Source organism: Phacochoerus africanus, chromosome 2, assembly GCF_016906955.1.
Source record: "Phacochoerus africanus isolate WHEZ1 chromosome 2, ROS_Pafr_v1, whole genome shotgun sequence".
In the NCBI taxonomy this organism is placed as follows: domain Eukaryota; kingdom Metazoa; phylum Chordata; class Mammalia; order Artiodactyla; family Suidae; genus Phacochoerus; species Phacochoerus africanus.
The window spans coordinates 263,887,846-263,908,440 of record NC_062545.1 but is presented as its reverse complement, the minus strand read 5'-3'; the positions used below and the strand labels follow the sequence as shown (position 1 = coordinate 263,908,440).

General features: G+C 44.7%; 1 protein-coding gene across 1 annotated transcript in view; it reads left to right on the top strand.

Moving 5' to 3' along the window:
* The window catches only part of TTLL11 (tubulin tyrosine ligase like 11), a 255,043-nt gene that overhangs the window by 218,500 nt on the left and 15,948 nt on the right, over window positions 1-20,595 (top strand). The window contains 1 exon segment of the mRNA XM_047768318.1: window positions 660-766. Coding sequence (XP_047624274.1) covers window positions 660-766 — 107 coding nt within the window.

Genomic DNA, 20,595 nt, shown 5'->3' with positions numbered 1-20,595 from the left:
GAAGAGGGTGGAGGGAGAGCAGGAAGGGAACCAACGTTTGTCGTGGGCCAGCCAGGGGCCAGGCATCATTTCAGGGCCTTGGGATGCAGTGTCTCATCTCATCTCCACACCTGCCATGCAGGAGGGTGGTGTTCTCTTCAGTTTAGGGATCAGCAAAGAAAGGCACCGAAGATTTAAGCCAAGCGTCCACGGCCACGCAGCTAGAAGAAGCAGCTGGGCCAGGGTTTTAATGCTGGTCTCCCTGATGCTGAAACCATGCTCTTTTCAGCGTGCCTCCCCTGTTCCCAGGCCACAATGACTGTAACAAAGGCTGCCTGTTTTATAGGGCGGGACACTGAGGCTCAAGAAGGGGAAATAGTTTCACCAGGGCCATCCACTTCTGAGTGGCAGAGCCAGGTTCCGCGCAAGAGTTGCCATCCTAGAGCCCCTCCTCTTCCCAGCCCTTCTGACCCCTGATTACCCGAATTATAGGAACCCACGTGATCGAACCTCAACTTCCAGTTTCAGCCTCCTCTCCCACCCATCCCCTGCCGTTCACCTTGCACCAGTTCCAGCTGTGCGGGGGGAGGGGGCACACAGCGGGAGCCAAGGCTTGGAGGTGGGGCCGGGCGGGACAGGCTGGGTCTGGCCCGTGACGTATCCCTTCCCGTCTTCGGCAGGAGCTGCAGGCTCAGCAGCAGCAGCTTGTCCATGGCTGCCGTGGACATCCTCTACATCGACATCACGAGACGGTGGAGCTCCATGACCGTGGACCAGCGGGACTCAGGTACCTGATGGCCGGCCCCCGCCGCGTCCTGCGGGAGAGCAGATGGGGGCGGGCAGTACATTTCCTGTCCCTTCTTATTAAGCGTCCGGGTGAGGAGAGGAGGGAGGGCATCTTGTTGTTTTTGAACCAAACTTGGGTCTGTTCACCCATGCACGGTTGCCAATCTGCCGACAGCGGGTTGTGGTGAAGGATAATGCCGTGTTTATTGCAGGGCTCCAAGGAAGGAGTCCAGACAGCTAGTGTTCAAAACCCCTCAATGGCTTTCAGGGAAAGGTTTTTGAAAATGGGGTGAGGGAGGGGGACTGTAGGGTGCGTGATCAGCTCACGGACAGTCTTCTGAGGCAATCAGGAGACAATATCAACCGGTCTGGGGCCTATGTGCTTTGGGAAGCATACGGTTAATTTCTTCCACCTGGGGTGCAGGTTTCAGTGTCTGCAAGACAGCTCAAAGGAGGGAGTTCCTGTTGTGGCTCAACTGTAATGAACCCAGCTAGTATCCATGAAGACGCAGGTTTGATCCCTGGCGTCTCTCAGTGGGTCCAAGGATCTGGTGTTGCTGTGAGCTGCGGTGTAGGTTGCAGACATAGCTCAGGTCTTGAGTTGCTGTGGCCGTGCTGTAGGCTGGCAGGTGCAGCTCTGATTCAATCTCTGGCCTGAACTTCCACATGCCACAGATGTGGCCCTGAAGGACCCCAAATGAAAAGCAGCTCAAAGGATGTGGCTCAGAGTATTACTTATAGCCCTTGAAGAGGTACTTAAAGATCTTCGACTTTGTTTAATGGCTAAACTATAATTATTTTGTCTTGCTTGACTGTTTCTGCATTTTCTCACTTGTCTGATTAAAGTCATCCTTTGGAACTCAGGGAAGGCCTAGGAGGCTAAATTTTTCTACAAACTGTAGAAAAACAGGCAGAGGACATGGAGGGGGTGGGGTTCTGTCCTAGGAAGGCCCCAGAAAGTCCTGCTCCATTACCCTCTCAGCTCTAGACATCACTGGAAGGATTGAGGTGAGTTTAAGTTCAAGAGCACTGTCCTGAATTCTTTACCAGGGCTGTGCCCAGCCGCATTCTATTCCCACCCCGGACTCCTTTGCCTTTGTTGAAAGCTTCGATTCCGCTTATATGGGAAATGTTTACTTATGCATTGGTTGGTTCATCCCTCAGCACACATTCCCTGGGTACAAGCTGGGCTGGACCCAGGATGGATTGGAGGGAATAGCGCTTGGTTCTGGCCCAGAAGGAGCTGGCTGCAGACTGAGGAAGCAGAGGTGCACATAACAGTAGCTAGTGTGATGCATACCAGGATGGAGGGACCCACAGAGAGGCAGTAAGGAAACCCAGCCGAGGAGCTCCCGAGCAAGGGAGACCCAAGGAGGGCTTCTCGCAGAAGGCTGAGCAGGATAAGCCGGGCGACAGGGTGGGCAGGCCCTTCCTGCAGGGGAGTTGCCTGGCCGAGGCAGTGACATACATGAAAATCTCAGGTCACCGCAAGTCGCCTGGACGGGTCAGAGCCAGGGGGAAGGGGCAGAGATGGCATTACAGGAGCTGTCGAGGCCTTGAATGCCCCCCAAAGAGCTTGATTTTGATTCTCTAGATTATATGGGGTCGCTGAAGAATTCCATAAGAAGAATGCACTTTTGGGTGGATGAATTTCTGATCTTTTACCTCCCAGAGGGTTTTTCTAAAAAGGCGTAATAACCACACCTGACATTTGCACAGCCCATCACAAAATTACAGCATGCTCTCATGTACATTCTCTCGTTAAACATCCTCGAGAACCAGTGCAGTAGGTATTACCATCCATAATTCAGAGTCAATTGCAGCTCAGGTGATCTGGCAACAGGCTATCCTCCTCCATTTAGCTGCCTCCTCAGAAAAGGGACACAAGGAGGGGGTGCCTCAGGGAGCAGTTTTCTCCTTCAGTAGGGCCACGAGTACATGAAATTGGGGCCCGGGGCAGTAGAGGGCTAGGTTGGGAGACCCAGGTTAGAACTGACAATACCACCTCCTACAACGTAAGCTTGAGGCTGTTTCACCTGGTCATGTCCGTGCCCTCCCCTGTAAACGGTGCCAGCAGCACCTGCTCTCTGGGGTGCCCTGGGTGGGAGGGTCAGAAAGCCTGGGGGAGCCCTCGAAGGCAGTTCGTATCGTCAGTGGGCGCCACCGGGGAGAACCAGCGGGGTGCTCCCTGCCAGATCCCGCCCACACCTCTGATCTGCCCTGGGCTACAGCTCGCTGACCATAGGGACCGGCACCCCTTCCTGCAGGTGCCAGCACTGAGGCACCATTTGCTAATTGGCTTCACATTCGATCATGATGCTTCCAGCTGCCAGTCATTGGGCATTTCCCATGTGCCGAGCAGTCCGCTGAGCACTGAACGTGAGCAGCATGGGCTAGAATCCTCCTGGAGGTAGATGTGATTACCTCCGTCTTACAGAAAAGGAAGTTAAGGCTCAGAGGCATGGCCAGCGGGTAAGGCTTTAACACCAAGCCTCCACAGTCCCGTTCTGGTTGCTTCCTCCTGCCCATTGGTCTTAGAGTAAGATGACTATCCAGCTCCCCACTGCCCCTGTTTCTTCAGTTCGGAAGCAAAACTCAGGAGCTAATAATTCCCATTGATTTCAACAAGGTGAGCGCTCTTATCCGATCGCCCTCCGCAGTTGGAGCTCCCTTCCACCTTCCCTGGCAACCAGGAGAGCGTCTTAGACATAGGCAGGTTAATTACCATTTCGAGGACCTGGAGCGCTCATGTGACAGTCGAGCCATTGCTTTTTGCTGATGCCTCCAGAAAGTGAAGCAGTGTTTGCTCTGTGAGCCGAACTCGGGACGTCATCGTGGGAGCCTGTGGAGGGGGCCGGGGAGGGGTTGGGGGTGGCAGTGGAATTATTAAATATTGAAATTGATCAGGAGTAGCAGCAGGAAGCTATTTATCATGTTTTACTGCTTCAAACTAGCATTACCATCTGGCCCATTGTTAATTCGGAGTCGCTTTTCATGTTTTGTTTGCCTCTTGAATTGCTCCCGTAAGTGGAATCCACAGGGCTACCCACAATAGGGGCTCGGGGTGAGGTTTTCTGGGGTCTGCAGGGTCTCTCCATCTGCTGACCAAGCTAAGGAGATGGGAAAAAATACTTATTTTTAGTACACACTGACGCACGCACCTGGGACTCGGATCTTCCAGGCCTTTCCGCCAAGCGTCAGCCCTGAGTGTGTGGAATAACACTCATTATTAACTGCAATTTCGAGATCACCTCCTCCGTGCAAAAATCACTGCTAATTCTCACACCAGACGGTTGAGGTGGGTAGTCATATCCCATTTTACGGAGGAGGGGCCTGACGTTCCAAGAGCAAAAGGGACTTGTCTGAAATCTCATAGCCTGTGAATAGCAGAGGCCAGATCTGAACTCAAGCTTCCTACCTGGCCCAGGATGCTGCCCCCAGTCCAGGGCCAAACTGAGCAGTGCCCACCCCTTGTCTCTGGGCACATGATGAAAAGGATGTACGTTGACAGTTGTAGACAGGGTATGGCCAGCACTCTGACGGGGACAAAGGAGGGGCACCGTGAGAATGAGGAGAGCACAAGTAAAGTACTTAGCATGGTGTGGGACCCAAAAAAGGCACTCACTCCATGTTCTGTACCCCAGAAGGCCTGCCGCAAGGCCCAGAGCATGCAAAAGCATATCACCCTGTGCCCAGTGAACATTTGATGAGCAGACGAATGCCAACAGAAAAACGTCCCATTGTGGCTCAGCAGTCACAAACCCGACTAGTATCCATGAGGACTTGGGTTTGACCCTTGGCCTCGCTCAGTGGGTTAAGGATCCAGTGTTGCCATGAGCTGTGGTGCAGGTCACAGATGTGACTTGAATCCTGTGCTGCTGTGGCTGTGGCATAGGCCGGCAGCTGTAGCTCCGATTGGACTCATAGCCTAGGAACTTCCATATGGCACAGGTGCAGCCCTAAAAAGACAAACCTCCCTCCCCCCAAAAAATGTCCCACACCCCCACACCAGAGAGTTCCAAGTGTGAGAAACATGCCTTAGACTAGCGGTATTCTCTAAGGCTCTCCCTCTGCTTTCCTACTGTCCAGTGTAAAACACCAGCCCATTTGGATAAGACCCTCACCCCACACCCAAGCCCAGGTATGTCCAAGAGCGAATGCACCTTCCCTTTCTGGAAGCCAGCCCAGACCTTCCTTCTGCCTTAATGAGACTTTGGACCCACCAAGGGGCTTAACCAGATTCCTGATGCTTGAGGCTTTAATGAGCCTTTATTTGGCCCTGCCTGAGGAGACCCTGCTATTGAAATGGAGAAGAAAAAAATGGTGTTTAAAAAGATTGGAGAGGAAAAAAACCCACAGCTAGTAAGAAAATGCATGCATGTTATGAAATCTAAATCTCAGACCATCTTTCTAAACAGGTCTTTTTATTGATTGCTTTTTAATTGCACCTCAGGTGCATAGAATTGGGTTAACCATAATCCCTGGTTCACGAGACACTGCCGTCCTAGTCCGTGCATAGCCTGCTGCATTTAGTTTTTTTGAGTTTTTTGGTTTTTTTGTTTGTTTTGTTTTTTTGTCTTTTTAGGGCCGCACCTATGGTTCCCAGGCTAGGGCTCAAATTGGAGCAATAGTTGCCAGCCTATGCCACAGCCATTTGGGATCCAAGCCACATCTGCGACCTACACCACAGCTCACGGCAACACCAGATCCTAAACCCACTGAGCGAGGCCAGGGATTGAACCCGCGACCTCATGGATGCTAGTCAGATTTGTTTCCACTGAGCCACGATGGGAACTCCGAGTTAGTTATTTTTAATAATGGAATAAACATCCACACTCTCATGACCCAAAGCAAAAGCTAGGACTTGACAATAACCCATATCTAACACAAGGCTCTTCCCCCAACAGCAGCCCCTTTCCTGCCTCCCTCCACCTGAGGGGCCCTCATCTGCATCCCATGCCCATCACTCCCTAAATAGGCCACCTTCATCTCTGTTAGAATGCTGATGACTCTTTAGGAGCTTGGTAGAATTTAGTAATATGCAGTCTCACGCTCTCCAGCGGACCAATGTAATTGTCATTAAAAAAAAAAAAAGATTTCAATTTCCAATGTGAGAATTTCTAGCAGAACACAGAAATCTAAATAAGGGTGTTATCAGCAAAACTGGGGCGTGGTAGCCCTCTCACTGCCCGGAATCCAACAAAGAAACAAATTTGTCCCTGAAGATGCAGTTATTTTGTAAATTGCACTCACAAACACCTCCTTATCGTTGAGGCTTTGCTCTCGACTCTTCCTGGAGTGGAATTCACTTCTCTGTGGCAAGAGACGAGGAGAGCATCAAGATGAGGCAATAAAGGACAGTATTCCTAGAGTCATCTGGAAGAGACAAACATGTCACTTGCAAAGGGAATGTTGGAGCCCAGCACCTAGGTGTCTTGTCCAACTAACGCATGGCCGACATCTGGGGGCTTCAGAACAGCTTTGTTACTTCGCAGCCAGATGTTGGGCTGTTTTAAGCTATAAGCCAGAGGTCCCTCGCAGTGGGCAATGGAAACGTGATTGCAAAGCAAAGAAAAAAATGGATTTGAGAGTCTTTCCCACCCACCTTCTCCACCTACCCGAGCACACACGAGACACACACACATGTGTGTACGGCACACCCTCACACACCTTGCCTGCAGAGGGAGAGCAAAGAGTGGCATGTTTAATGTCTCCTGTGTGCTGTGGGCTCTTTGACCAAAATAAAACACATTTCTTCCACTGCTTGAAGAACTCCTGACCTCATCTACAGGCCCCCCTTTGCGGAGCTGGGTTTGACCAGCCGTATAACCAAAGCCACGGGCTCTGGCATCAGAGAAGCCTGGCTTCAAATTGGAGCCTGCTAACTTGCAAGCTCTGTAATCTCTGTGGGTTATGTAACTTCCTCTGAGCCTCACACTCATCTGAAAAGTGGAGATAACAATGGTGTCCACTTCATACAAACATCCGTCGAGATGGATGAAACAGGACAAAGCAGAGTGTGCTCGGGGCGGGTCTGCGCTGGCTGGATAAGCAGGGTGGCTACTGTAGTTATCACATGGCTCTCACGGCGCCCCTCTCTCGGGAGATGCTTCCTGGACACCTGCTCATGCCAGGCGCTCTGCAGGTGCTGCGAACAGACAGGGAGAAATGCCTGCCTGGAGCCGCCCGAAGCCTGAGAGAGGGAAGGAATGTGGTGGCCACAGACTTCCCCTTGGAGTCAACCGAGTGCCAGGCCCTCCCCTCCTTTTACTCCAAGACGGCCCTCTCCTGCCTTTGCCCTTGGCCTGGACCATTGCTGTCAACAGCCTGGTGCCCTGGCTGCCCATCCCCACCCCTTTTGCCCCTCCCTCCTACACTGCATGGTTGGGTGTCTGGCTGGGAAGAGAAACCCAGACGTCTGACTCATGAAAAGGGGGCAGGGTGGGTGAAGCTGGGGACCTTTAGCAAGAAAGGCAGCTCCACCAGCCTCAGAGCTGCCAGGCCAGAAAGCATATACAGCATCTCCCCAAGTCCACGGTGGTCCCTGAAAACCAGCTTCGCCTACTCCTCCCTGTATCTGCTGGGTGCTCCTGCCCTTGGCTGGCAGTGGCCGCCTCCAGCCCTCCTTCTGTGTCACCTCTCAGCTCAGAGTCCCCCATCTGCCTGCCGTCATGGTGTCACAACTCCAATTCTAGGGGAGTGAATGAGGGCCCTGTGCCCTGTGCAGCCACCCCTCCCATCACTCAGGCCAGTCAAGGTGGCCGGCCACCTTGGAGGTCCTTTCCTGGTGGTGAGGGTGAGGAGGGGGCACTTTACCTCTGCCTGCATCTCCCCCTACACACACCACTTCCTCAGCCCTCAGGTTGGGTCAGGTCCCCCTTCCCATCAGCTCCAGTAGCATCCAGCCCAGAGGTAATTCAACACTGGGAAGTTCCCATGTGGCTCAGCCAGTTAAGGATCCGGCATTATCACTGCAGTGGCTCAGGTCCCTGCTGTGGCACAGGTTTGATCCCTGGCCAGGGGAACTTTCACATGCCCCAGGTGTGGCCAAAAAAAATAAACACTGTGTAATTAGATTGTAGCATCTGACCCTTGAGCCAGACTCACCTCCGTGATGCCCAGTTGTTCCCACCTTAGCAAAGGCTAACACTATGCCCGCCACATAGTAGGTGCTCTGCATACGTGTGCGGGATGGACGAGGGATCCGGCCCTGACGATCAGCTGACATCTGTGGGTGTCTGAGTCTCATGACTGTCTCTCACCAAATTCCCTCAGTCGACTTATGCAAATCTTCTGCCTCCTGTACTTTCATCAGCTGGGATGAGCCCCAACCGAAATGTATTTGGTTAACGATGTACTGAAATATTTAAAAGTATTTTTACTTGGAAGGCTTAGCGGAGCCTCACTTATGCATATACATGGCTGGCCCCCTCCCTCTGAGACACGAAAGGCAGGTTTCACGCAGCACCTCGTGCCGTGTCTGGCACAAGCGACATTCTTCAGCCTTGAAATTATCTCAAAGTCAGATGGGCCTCCCTGGATGTGTGCCCTCCACGCTTACAAAATAGTCGGCGTCAGAATTATTTTTAATAAAAGCAAGTGAGCCAACAGAGATGCCAGCTCGCCTCTCCCGCACAGACGCTTATCTGGGGCTGCTACCGTGCAGGCTGCGCCTTCTGTAGTGATGTTCCCCTCCCTCGGTGAGTGTCGCCTGGAGACGAGTGTTCACCCCCACCGCCCTTTTCTTCCTCTCCAACACCTCCAGGGTGAGGGCACAGGATCTCTGCCATTGTCTGGTCCCACCCCCCCGCCCCCTCAAAAAAAAATGACAAAAGGAAAAAAGTGGGATGATTTTTTTATGCAGCCTTCTCCTTGTCTTGGACTTGTTGCTCACCATCCCAGATCTTGCAGGAACAGCAGCAGCAGGATGGAGGTTGTGGGAAAAGCGCGAGCCATGAAGTCAGCCTGGCTGAGTTTGCTTCCCTGCACGGCCCATCTGGGACCCTGGGTGGCTGCGGTGGGGGTGGGGGAGCACGTCAGCTCCAGGAGATGCAGTTTCCTTTAAAACGGGCCAGTGACGTCCACCTTGGGCTGTTGTAAAGATTTAGAAAGTGTAGACCTGGCTCTTTTTTTTTTTTTTAAACTTTAACCACCACTGTCATTCTTGACGAGTGTGCATGCTTTCCAGATTATAGCACAGTTTTGCACTCCTCTTGTGCACTGAAAGCTCACACTCCTGAGGAGCACGGTCTTATTCCCATGACCCCACTCATGGAGGAGGAAACCGAGGTGGGGAGGGGGTCAAGAGGGGTCCAGGACAGAGCAGGAACCAGTCCCAAGCCTCTGTCCCATGCTGCCTTGGGAAGAGACAGCAGTGATGAGTAAAGATGGAAAGACTGCCCATCCCCCGATACCCCCAGGCTGTGGCACCTGCAGTGGGCAGGGTTGTGTTTGGTAAGACTGGGGGGTGGGGGTGGGGTTACAAGGGTGACAGATGCATCCAGGGGCCTCCTCCCCAACACCTCTCCCACCTGCTCCCCTACCACCAAGGGGACTCGGACTTGTTGCTCGCCATCCCAGATCCTGCAGGAACAAGCGGCCGCAGTCACACACGCTTCACTGCTACAAAGCTCAGCACTCGGCTCTGCTCACAGCGCCTCTATTTAAAGCTGAGGAAATGAGAACTAGGCAGGTTGGGGCCACGTCCAAAGGCGCCTCACTAGCCCTTGGACGAGGACCCATGTCTTCTAACTAAATCTTGTGCAACACTTCTGCTGTCCCATAAGGTGACTGCTAGTGATTGACATGAATATGGGCATCTATGGATTTTTTTAAATTATAGACTTGTTGAGAATAGTTTTAGATTACAGAAAAAATGAGCAGATAGTAGAGAGAATCCCCATATATCCCCCAAATGCACAGGTTCCCCTATAATACCTGGTATTAGTGTGCATGTATTGTACTTAATGAACAAATAGTAATACATTTTTATTAATTAAAGTCCATAGTTTACATTAAAGTCCACTCTGTGTTGTACATCCTGTGTGTCGTGACAAGTGCAGAATGTGACATATCCAACAGTACCGTACAGAATGCTTTCACTAAAAAGCCCTAAAAATCCCCTGTGCCCCCCTCCCCCAGTTCATCCTCCCTCCCCCTGAACCCATCAGCCACAGACCTTTTACACTCTCCGTCGCTCTCCCTTTTCCTGAATGTGATATAGTTGGAATCATACAGTACGTAGTCTTTTCAGCCTACTTCTTTCACTTGGTAATGTGCATTTAAGGGTCCTCCGTGTTGTTTTGTGGTGTGATAGCTCATTTCTTCTTTTTAATTAAAAATAATGTTTTGGCCACACCCACATAATGCAGAAGTTCCTGGGCCAGGGATCGAACCTGTGCCAGGGATCCATCTGAGCTGCTGCAGTGACAACACCAGATCCTTAACCCACTGCACCACAAGGGAACTTGGGCAGCTCATCACGTTTTATCTCTGAGTAATAGTTCATTGGATATGAATATGCCATAGTTTGTTAATTCATTCACCTATTGAAGGGCATGTTTTTTGCTTCCAGTTTTTGACAGTTATGAATAAAGCTGCTATAAACATTTGCATGCAGGTTTTGTGTAGACATAAGTTTTCAAAACAGCTGGGCAAATACCTAGTAATGTGATTGCTGGATCATATGGGGAGGCTGTGTTTAGCTTTTTAAGAAACTACCAAACTGTCTTTCAAAATAGCTGTCCCATTTCACATTCTCACCAGCAATAAATGAGAATTTCTGTTGCTCCACATTCTTGTCAGCAGTAAGTATTGTCAGTTGTTTTGGATTCAGCCATTATAATAGGTATGTGATGGTACCACATTGTTTTAATTTGCAATTTTCTAAAGACGTATGATGTTGAGTGTCTTTTCTGTTTCTTTCCCTCTCTCTTTTTTTTTGGCTTTTTAAAAAGGGCCGCACTCATGGCATGTGGAGGTTCCCAGGCTAGGGGTCTAATCAGAGCTAGAGCTGCCACAATATGCCACAGCCACAGCAACATGGGGTCCAAGCCACATCTGCGACCTCCACCACAGCTCACGGCAACGCTGGATCCTTAACCCACTGAGTGAGGCCAGAAATCGAACCCGCAACCTCATGGTTCCTAGTTGGATTTATTTCCACTGCACCATGACGGGAACGCCGAGTATCTTTTCATATGCTTGCCATTTGTATATCTTTTTTAACAAGATGTCCAGATCTTTGCCTATTTAAAATTTTTTTTCTTATTGTTGTGTTTTAAGTGTTCTTTGTATATTTTAGATACAAGTCTGTTATCAGATCTAACTTTTGCAAATATTTTCTCCCAGTATGTGGCTTATCTTTTCATTCTCTCAACAATATCTTTACAGAGCAGAAGTTCGTAATCAATCTTAACATCAACTTTTGTTCTTTCATGGATTTTGCCTTTGGTGTTATATCTAAAAATTCATAGCCAAATCCAGGGTCCCTAGTTATTTCTCCTATGTCATCTTCTAAAGCTTGTATAGTTGTGCAAAATGTGATCCATTTTGAGTTAATTTTTGTGAAAGGTGCAAGGTCTGTGTTTAGGTTCTTTTTCTTTTTTTTAATAACTATGTCCACTTGTTCTAACACCATTTGCTGAAAAGGCTGTCCTCTCTCCATTGAACTGCCTTTGCTCCTTTGTCAAAGATCAGATGATTTGTGTGAGTTTATTTCTGGGCTCTGTAGTCTGTTCTATTGATCTGGTTGTCCTTTCACTAATACCATGTTATTTTGATTCCTATAGCTTCATAGTAAGTTTTGAAATTTCGAAGTTGGGTAGTGTCAGTTCTCTATGTTCTTCTTCAGGGTTGTGTTGGCAGTTCTGGTCTTTTGCCTTTCCATATAAATTTTAGAATCAGCTGGTCAATAGCCACCAAATAACTTGCTGGGATTTTAATTTGTAATGTGCTAAATCTATCTATAGGTTGTGTTGGAAGAACTATCATCTTAACAATATTGAATCTTTCTATCCAGGAACATGAAATATCTCTCCATTTATTTAGATCTCCTTTTATTTCTCTCATTCAAGTTTCCTAGATTTCTTCATATGCATCTTCTATATGTTCTGTTAAATTTATACCTAAATATTTTATTTTGATGCTAATGTAAACGATGCTGGGTTTTTCACTTCAAAGTCCAAGTGTTTATTGCTGGTATGTCGGAAAGTAGTTGACTATTGTAGAATAACCTGGTACCCTCAACCCTGCTACAATCACTTTGTTCCAGACGTTTGCCAATGCATTGGGATTTTCTACATTGACAATCATGTCCTTTGAGAATAAAGGCAGTTTTATTTCTACATTTCCAATCCATCTATCTTTTCTTCTTTCTTCTCTCTTGCTTTCCTTACTGAATTAGCTAAACTCCCAGGACAATGTTGAACAGGAGTGGTGAGAGGGGACATCCTTGTCCTGTTCCTAGTCTTAGGGGGAAAGCATCTAGTTTCTCATCATGAAGTATGAAGGGAGGAGTTCCCATCATGACTCAGCAATAACAGACCTGGCTAGTATCCATGAGGATGTGGGTTCGATCCCTGGCCTCGCTCAGTTGGGTTAAGGATCTGGCATGGCTGTGGCATAGGCTGGCAGCTACAGCTCTGATTCAGCCCTTGGCCTGGGAACTTCCATGTGCCGTGGGTGTGGCCCTAAAAAGATTTAAAAAAAAAAAAGTATAGAGGTAGCTGAAGGGTCTTTGTAACTATTCTTTATCAAGTGGACAGAGTTTCTCTCTGTTTCTAGTTTGCCTGGGGTTTGGGGTTTGTTTGTTTATCATGAATGGTTCGATATTGTCAGATGCTTTTCCTGCATCTATTAATATGGTCATATGTTTTTTCTTCTTTAGCCTGTTGATGTGGTAGATAACATTAATTGATTTTTGAATGTGAAAGCACATTGCATACCTGGAATAAATCTCATTCGTTGTGGTGTATAATTCTTTTTATACGTTATTGGATTCCACTTGCTAATATTTTCTTGAGGATTTTTGCATCTATGTTTAATGCCAGATATTGGTCCCTAGTTTGCCTTTCCAGTAATGCCATTATCTAGTATGCATAATATTGACTCATAAAATGAGTCAGGACATATTCCCCTCTGCTTCTATATTCTGTAGGAGATTGTAGAGAATTGGTATTATTTCTTTCTTAAATGTTTGGTAGAATTTATCAGTGAAACCATCAGGGCCTAGTGCTTTCTTTTTTGGGCAGTTATTAATTATTAATTCAATTTATTTAATAGATATAAACCTATTCAGATTATCTGTGTCTCTTCATGTGAGTTTTGGTGAATCGTGTCTTTCAAGAAATTGGTCCATTTCATCTAAGTTATCAAATTTGTGGACACAAAGTTATTCATAATATTTCTTCATTATCTTTTTAATGTTTGTGGGACCAGTAGTGATGAATGACCCTCTTTCATTTCTGATATTAGTAATTTTTCATTACTGGTTAGTAGTCTAGTAATCTTTTCTCTTTTTCCCTTGCTTAGCCTGGCTTATCAGTTTCATTGATCTTTTCATAGAACCAACTTTTGGTTTAATTGATTTTCCTTATCGAATACCTGTTTTAATTTCATCGATTTTTACTCTAATTTTCATTATTTCTTTTCTTCTGCTTACTTTGGATTTAATTTGCTCTTCTTTTTCTAGTTTCCTAAAATGGGAGCTTAGACAATTGATTTGAGATCTTTCATTTTGTCTAATGTATGCATTCAATGCTATAAATACCCCTCTAGGCACTGCTCTCACTGCATCCCACAAAATTCCGTAAGTTCTATTTTTATTTTCACAGTGTTAAAAACATTTTTTAAAATTTCTCTTAGGCTTATTTTTTGACCCACATATTGTTTAGCTATGTGCTATTTAACCCCCAGATATTTGGGCGCTCTTCAGCTGCCTTTCGGTTATTGATCGTTAATTTCATTGTGGTATGAGAACATACTTCGTATGATTTCTATTTTTTAAGTTTGTTAAGTTGTGTTTTATGGCTGAGAATGTAGCCTATATTGGTAAATGTTCTGTGCGAACTGAAAAGACTGTGTATTCTGCCCTTGTTGAATAAAGAATTTTATACATGTCAATTAGATCCAGTTGATTGATGGCGCTGTTCAGTTCAACTATATCTTTACCAATTTTCTGCCTGCTGGATCTGTCAATTACTGATAGAGGGGTGTTGAAATCTCCAGCTATAATAGTGGATTTGTCTGTTTTCCCTTGCAGTTCTATCTGTTTTACCTCACATATTTTGACACTCTGTTTTTAGCTGCATAGATGTTAAGGATTGTTACAGCTTCTTGGAGAACTGACCCCTTTATCATCATATAATGCCCACCTTTATCCCTGATAATTTTCTTTATTCTGCAGCGTGCTTTGTCTAAAATTAATACAGCTACTCCAACTTTCTTGTCATTAGTGTGAGCTGGATGGATCTTTCTCCATCCCTTTACTTTTTATCTGTGCTTTATGTTTAGAGTGGGTGTCTTAGAAACAACATATAGTTGGGTTTTGCTTTTTTTATCCACTCTAACAATCTCTGTCTTTTCATTAATATATTTAAACCAAAAAAATATATATTTAAACCATTCACATTTAAAGTAATTATTGCCATAGTTGGATTAATAGATACCATGCTTGTAGCTGCTTTCCTTTCATTGCACTTCTTCTTTGTTTCTTATCTTACCTCCTTTTTCTGCCTTCTCTGGTTTTAATTGAGCATTTTATATGATTCCATTTTCTCAACATATCAATTTTAATTCTTTAAAATAATTAGTGGTTATCCTATGGAAATAGAGACTCTCATGCTAAGTACTAAGTGAAGTAAGTCAGAAAGAGAAAGTCAAATACCGTATGATAGTGCAATGAACCTACCTACAGAAAAGAAACAAACCCATGGACTTGGAGAACAGACTTGTGGTTGCCAAAGGGGAGGGGGAGGGAGTGGGATGGACTAGGAGTTTGGGGCTAGTAGATGCAAACTATTGCATTTGAAATGGATAAGCAATGAGATCCTGTTGTATAGCACAGGGAACTATATCTGGTCATTTGTGATGGAACATGATGCAGGGTAATGTGAGAAAAAGAATGTGTGTATATATGCGTGTGTGTGTATGACTGGGTCACTTTGCTGTGCAGCAAAAATTGACAGAACATTGTAAACCAACTGTAACAGAAAAAATAAAAATCTTAAAAAAATTAGTGGTCCTTCTAGAGTTTGCAATGTACTTTTTCAGCTAATAAGTCCATTTTCAAATAGTGCTATTACCACTTCCAAGACAGTGCCAGTTCCTTGTGATAGTATTCCCAGTTCCTCTCTCTCTTCCCTAATAGTGTTGCTGTTGCTCATTTCATTTATTCCTAAACTATAATCACCCAATACATTGTTGCTATTATTACTTTGAACAAGCAGTTATCTATTAGACCAGTCAAGAATAAGAAAAATAAAAAGGATTTATTTTACCTTCATTTATTCCTTCTCTGATGCTCTTCTTTTTGTAGACCTGAGTTTCTGAACTATATCATCTTCTTTCTCTCTAAAAAGCTTCTCTTAACGTTGCTTGCAAGGCAAGTCTATTGGCAACAAATTCCTTCAGTTTTTGTTTATCTGAGAGTCTTTATTTCTTCTTCACCTTAGAAGGACAGTTTCACTGGAGACAAGAATTCTAGGTTCGTAGAATTTTTCTTTAGTGTTTAAAAGACTTCACTCCACTTTCTTCTTATATGGTTTCTGATGAGACGGTGGATGTAATGCCTTTTTCCCTCTGGCTTCTGTCAAGGTTTTCTCTTTGTCTCTGGTTCTTTTACATTATGAATATGATATGTATTGGTGTATGTGTATATATATATATTGGGGGGGTATTTCTCCTGCTTATTATTTTCTGAGATTCCTGGATTTCTGGTTTGGGTATCTTATTAATTTTGGAAAAATTTCAGCCATTATTACTTCAAATATCTCTTCTGCTCCTTCCTTCCTTTTTTCTCCTCCCGTTATTCCTGATAAATGTCTAGACTTTTGTATTGTCCCACTGTCCCAAAATATTCTCCTTTTTAAAAATTCTTTTCTTTTAAAATCAATTTATTTGCTTATTAAACAAAGCAGGTCACCCATTTCTCCCACCTATCCCTGCCCCTCCACTTTTGGTAACCATCAGTCTGTTCTGTTATCTATGAAAAACCTGGTCATTTTGGTTTGGTTTGGTTTTAGATTCCCCTTAAAAGAGAGATAGAGCATTTGTCTTTGTCTTATTTCACATAGCATAATGCCCTTGAAGTCCATCCATGTTGCAAATGGCACAGTTTTATTCTTCTTTTAATGCTGAATAACACTCATAACTTCTTTATGCAGTTATCCATCAGTGGACACAGGTCATTTCCATATATTGGCTATTGTAAATAATACTATAATGAAGATGAGAGAGCATATGTATTTCTGAGGTAATTTTTTCATTTTCTTCAATAAATATCTAGAAGTGGAATTGCTGGATCATATTGTAGTTCTGTTTTTAATTTTTTGTGGAAACTTCATACTGTTTTTCACAAGGACTCACCATTTTACTACATTCTCACCAGCAGGGCACAAGGATTCCCCTTTTACCATATTCTTGCCAACACTTATCTTTTTAATAATAGCCACTCTAATAGGCATGAGGTGATTGTCTCTTTGCAGTTTTGATTTGCATTTCTCTGATGATTAATGATGTTGAACATCTTTTCAGGTACCTGTTGGCCATCTGTGCATATTCTTTGGGAAAATGTCTATTCAGATCTTCTGCCCATTTTAAAATCATATTGTTTGGTTTTTTTTCTCATTGAGTTGTATGAGTTCTTTGTATATTTTGAAAATTAGCCCTTTACCACAAGATGATTCACAGTCATTTTATCCCATTCAGTAGGCTGTCCTTTCATTTTGTTGGTCATTTCCTTTGCTGTGCAGAAACTTTTTAGTTTGATGTACTTTCACTTGTTCATTTTTGCTCTTGGTGCTTTTGCTTTTGGTGTCAGATTTAAAAGATCATTACCAAGACCTATGTCAAGGAGCTTACTGCTGTATTTTCTTCCAGGAGTTTAATGGTTTCAGGTCTTCAATTCAAGTCTTTAATTCACCTTGACTTAAATTTCATGTATGGTGTTGGATGGTATTCCAAGACAGATGTAAATATCACCAACAAAATATTAGCAAACTGAATTAAACAATACATTAAAAGGATCATGCAGCATGATCAAATGGGATTTATACCAGGGATGCAAGGATGGTTCATCAACTGCAAATCAGTCACTGTGATATACCACATTAATAAAATGAAGGATAAAAACCATGATTATCTCAATAGATGCTGAAAAAGCATCTGACAAAGTTCAACATCCATTTATGATAAAAACTCCCAACAGATCAGGTATAGAGAGGAGGTAACTCAACCTAAGGTAACCAGCTAACATCTTACTCTATGACGAGAGGCTGAAAGCTCTTCCTCTAAGACCAGGATAAGTATAAAGATATCCACTCTTACCAGTTTAATTCAACATATTATTGGAAGTCCAAAGCAATTAGGCAAGAAAAAGAAATAAAAGGAATCAAAATTGGAAAGGAAAAAACAAAACTACCACTATTTGCAGATGACATAATATTATATACAGAAAACCCTAAACCCCATCAAAAAACTGTTAGAACTAGTAAATGAATGCAATAAAGTTGCAGGATATAAGATCAATAGCAAAAAACCTATTGCTCTCTAGGCACTAATAACAAACTATTAGAAAGAGCAATTAGGAAAACAATCCCATTTACAATTGCATCAAAAATAAAATACTCAGGAATAAATTTAACCAAGGAAGTGAAAGACCTGTATATTGAAAACTATAAGATACCTCTTCAATAAACAACGAAGGGAAAATTCTTCGTTGTTTCTTCAATAAACAACAAAGGGAAAATTACACAGCCACATGCAAAAGAATGATTTCGGTAACAGGGTAATTCTGGCCTCATAAAATTAGTTTGAAAGAGTCCTCTCATGTGTTTTTGGAAGAGTTTGAGAAGGATTGGTATTAACTCTTCCTTGAATATTTGGTAGAGTTCGTCAGTGAAGCCATCTGCTCCTGGACTTTTGTTTGTTGGGAAGTTTTTAATTACTGACTCACTCTCCTTACAAGTAGTGGATCTGATCAGATTATTTATTTCAACTTGACTAAGTCTCGGTAGGTTGTTTGTTTCTACAAATCTATCCGATTCTTCTGCATTGTCCAAGACACTGTTCCTGGACATTCTTTTTTTTTTAATTCTTTTTTTCTCTTTGTAATATTTCAGTTTGTAATATTTCTAATGATGTAACTTCAGGCTCACTGATTCTTTCCTTTCTTTCCTTAGCTGTATCTGGTCTATTGATGAGCCCATTGAGGCCTTTCTTCTTTTCTATTATGATGTTTTTAATTTCTAGCATTTCCTTTTGATTCTTAGAGTTTCTGTCTCCTTATATTACTCATCTGTTCTTGAATGTTGCCTACTTTTCCCATTAGTGCCCTTAACATATTAATCATCACTATTTTAAATTCTCCATTGAATAATTCCAACATCTGTGTCATATCTGAATCTGGTTTTGTTGCTTATTTTGTCTCTTTAGACTGTGCTTTCCTCTCGTCTTTCAAGAAGTCTTATAATTTTCAGTTGAAAGCTGGATATGATATATCAGGTACTAAGAACTGAGGCAACCAGGCTTTAAGTGTAACCTGGCTGGGAGCTGGGCTGTATTTAATGATTGCTGCAGCTGTAGGTACCAGAGGCTTCACTTTCCTTGGTTTTATTTTCAACCCCCCAATTGCCTTTGGGTTTCTCTAAAAACTCCTTCCTAAATTGCTTTGCAGCCCTCTATCATATCCACTGTTGTTTTAGTGGAGCCCTGTTGATGCTGTGGTAAGGTACTAGGGAGAGAAGGCTTTTGAAAGTCTTATGGTTAAATCTCAGTTTCTTAGTGGACTTGAGTCTTGGGGCCGTGATGTTCAGAAGTGTTTCTCAGCCTTTTTTTTTTTCCCTCCCCTTATGAGACAGGAAGGCTAGAGAGGCTGGAGTTGTCCAATTACCCTTCCCTCATGCCAAATAAGACTTCGTTATGAAGAACACCCTGGGCATTTTTCAAAATGATTACCTTCCTCCCTACCCCTGCCTGAAGCATGAGGGATTTTTCTCCTGTAGCCGCCTTGAGAATCTGGTTGGGGTCTGGAGGTAAAACCCACAAAAGTATGTGGGACCCCCTAAGATTGAGCCCCCAGGAGTTTCTAACTCTCATTCTAGTCCATAGTCAGCCTCCAGAGTTCTTCAATCACCAATTAAGTGCTCCTGACAGTTTCTGGCTCTAGCAACATCTGCTCCTAGTAAGCTGATCTCGGCTGTGATTGTCCGTATTCACTTGTCTGTCCAGTTTTCAGGGTGGCACTTTGCCCTGTGACCTCGTTTCTCTGATAGATGTAAAAAAAGCCATCGATTTCCTGTTTGCTTATCTTCCCCATCTTTTTTCTTGTTTTGAGGATGGAAGTGATGACCTCCAAGCTCTTTACATGTCAGAGCTGAAACCAGAAGTCCTCTGTAGACATTTTACAGTTTTTCACTCTAAAACCGATGGGTGGTAGAGTCAAAAGTCTTTGTCTTCAGATTCTGGTGGTCTTTGAGAAACTGTACCAATCACAAGATTCCAGAAGTGTTTACCCTACAGACCTCTTCAGAGATTTTTCCAGAGGATTCCTGGTGAAATTTGGGCTTAACCTGAGAGTCAAGTGAGAACCTCATGAGCCATCTTGTCAGTTCTGTATCTAAGCAAGAAAATTTACCTAAGACAGAGCCTTATCCAGTCCATAGTTCATCATCTCTCATATGGGACCAACCTCAGTATTCATCCTTTAATGTGTACTCACCTTACTGATGCAGAATCATAGTCTTTAAAACTGGAAAGGGCTCAAAGATCATCTGGTCAACCCCCTTGCTTTACAGATGAGGGATGCTGAAACCCTGAACTATCTGCTCTCTACTGGCTTTCTACCTCCTCATGGTGTTCTTTTTCCTAGATCTTTGTAGGAGCCATTTAGACATACTTCTTTTAGAAGTACTCAGTGTACAATCCTGTGATAAAACCTGCACTCTTGGAGTTGCCGTCGTGGCACAGTGGTCAGTGAATCCGACTAGGAACCATGAGGTTGCGGGTTCCATCCCTGGCCTTGCTCAGTGGGTTAAGGATCCGGCGTTGCTGTGAGCTGCGGTGTAGGTTGCAGACGCAGCTCGAATCCCGAGTTGCTGTGGCTGTGGCGTAGGCCGGCGGCTACAGCTCCGATTGGACCCCTAGCCTGGGAACCTCCATATGCCGCGGGAGCGGCCCTAGAAAAAGCAAAAAGACAAAAACAAAAAAACAAAAAACAACCCCACACTCTGACCCATCCTTTGCCCCATGGGAGAGGGGAGAAGGCAGACACTTGCACCCACTGTAAGATTTGGGAGACTTCTAGTGGTCAGGCATTCTTAACCTCCATCAGTCTTCCCTGAGGTTTTAATAGACCATGGTTCTCAACTGGGGGTGATCACTTCCTTTCCCCCAGGGACATCTGGCCATGTCTGGAGACATTTTTAGTGGTCACAACTGGGGAGGGAAGGAGGGCAGTTGCTGTGTCTTGGCATCTCATGGGTAGAGGCCAGGGAAACTGCTAAACATCCTATGTCATGTAGGATAGCCCCCCTCCCCCAACCAAGAATTTTCTGGCCCACATCTAAAAAGTGTCAAGGTTGGGCATCCCTGAGATGAAGTAAGCCCGCTCAG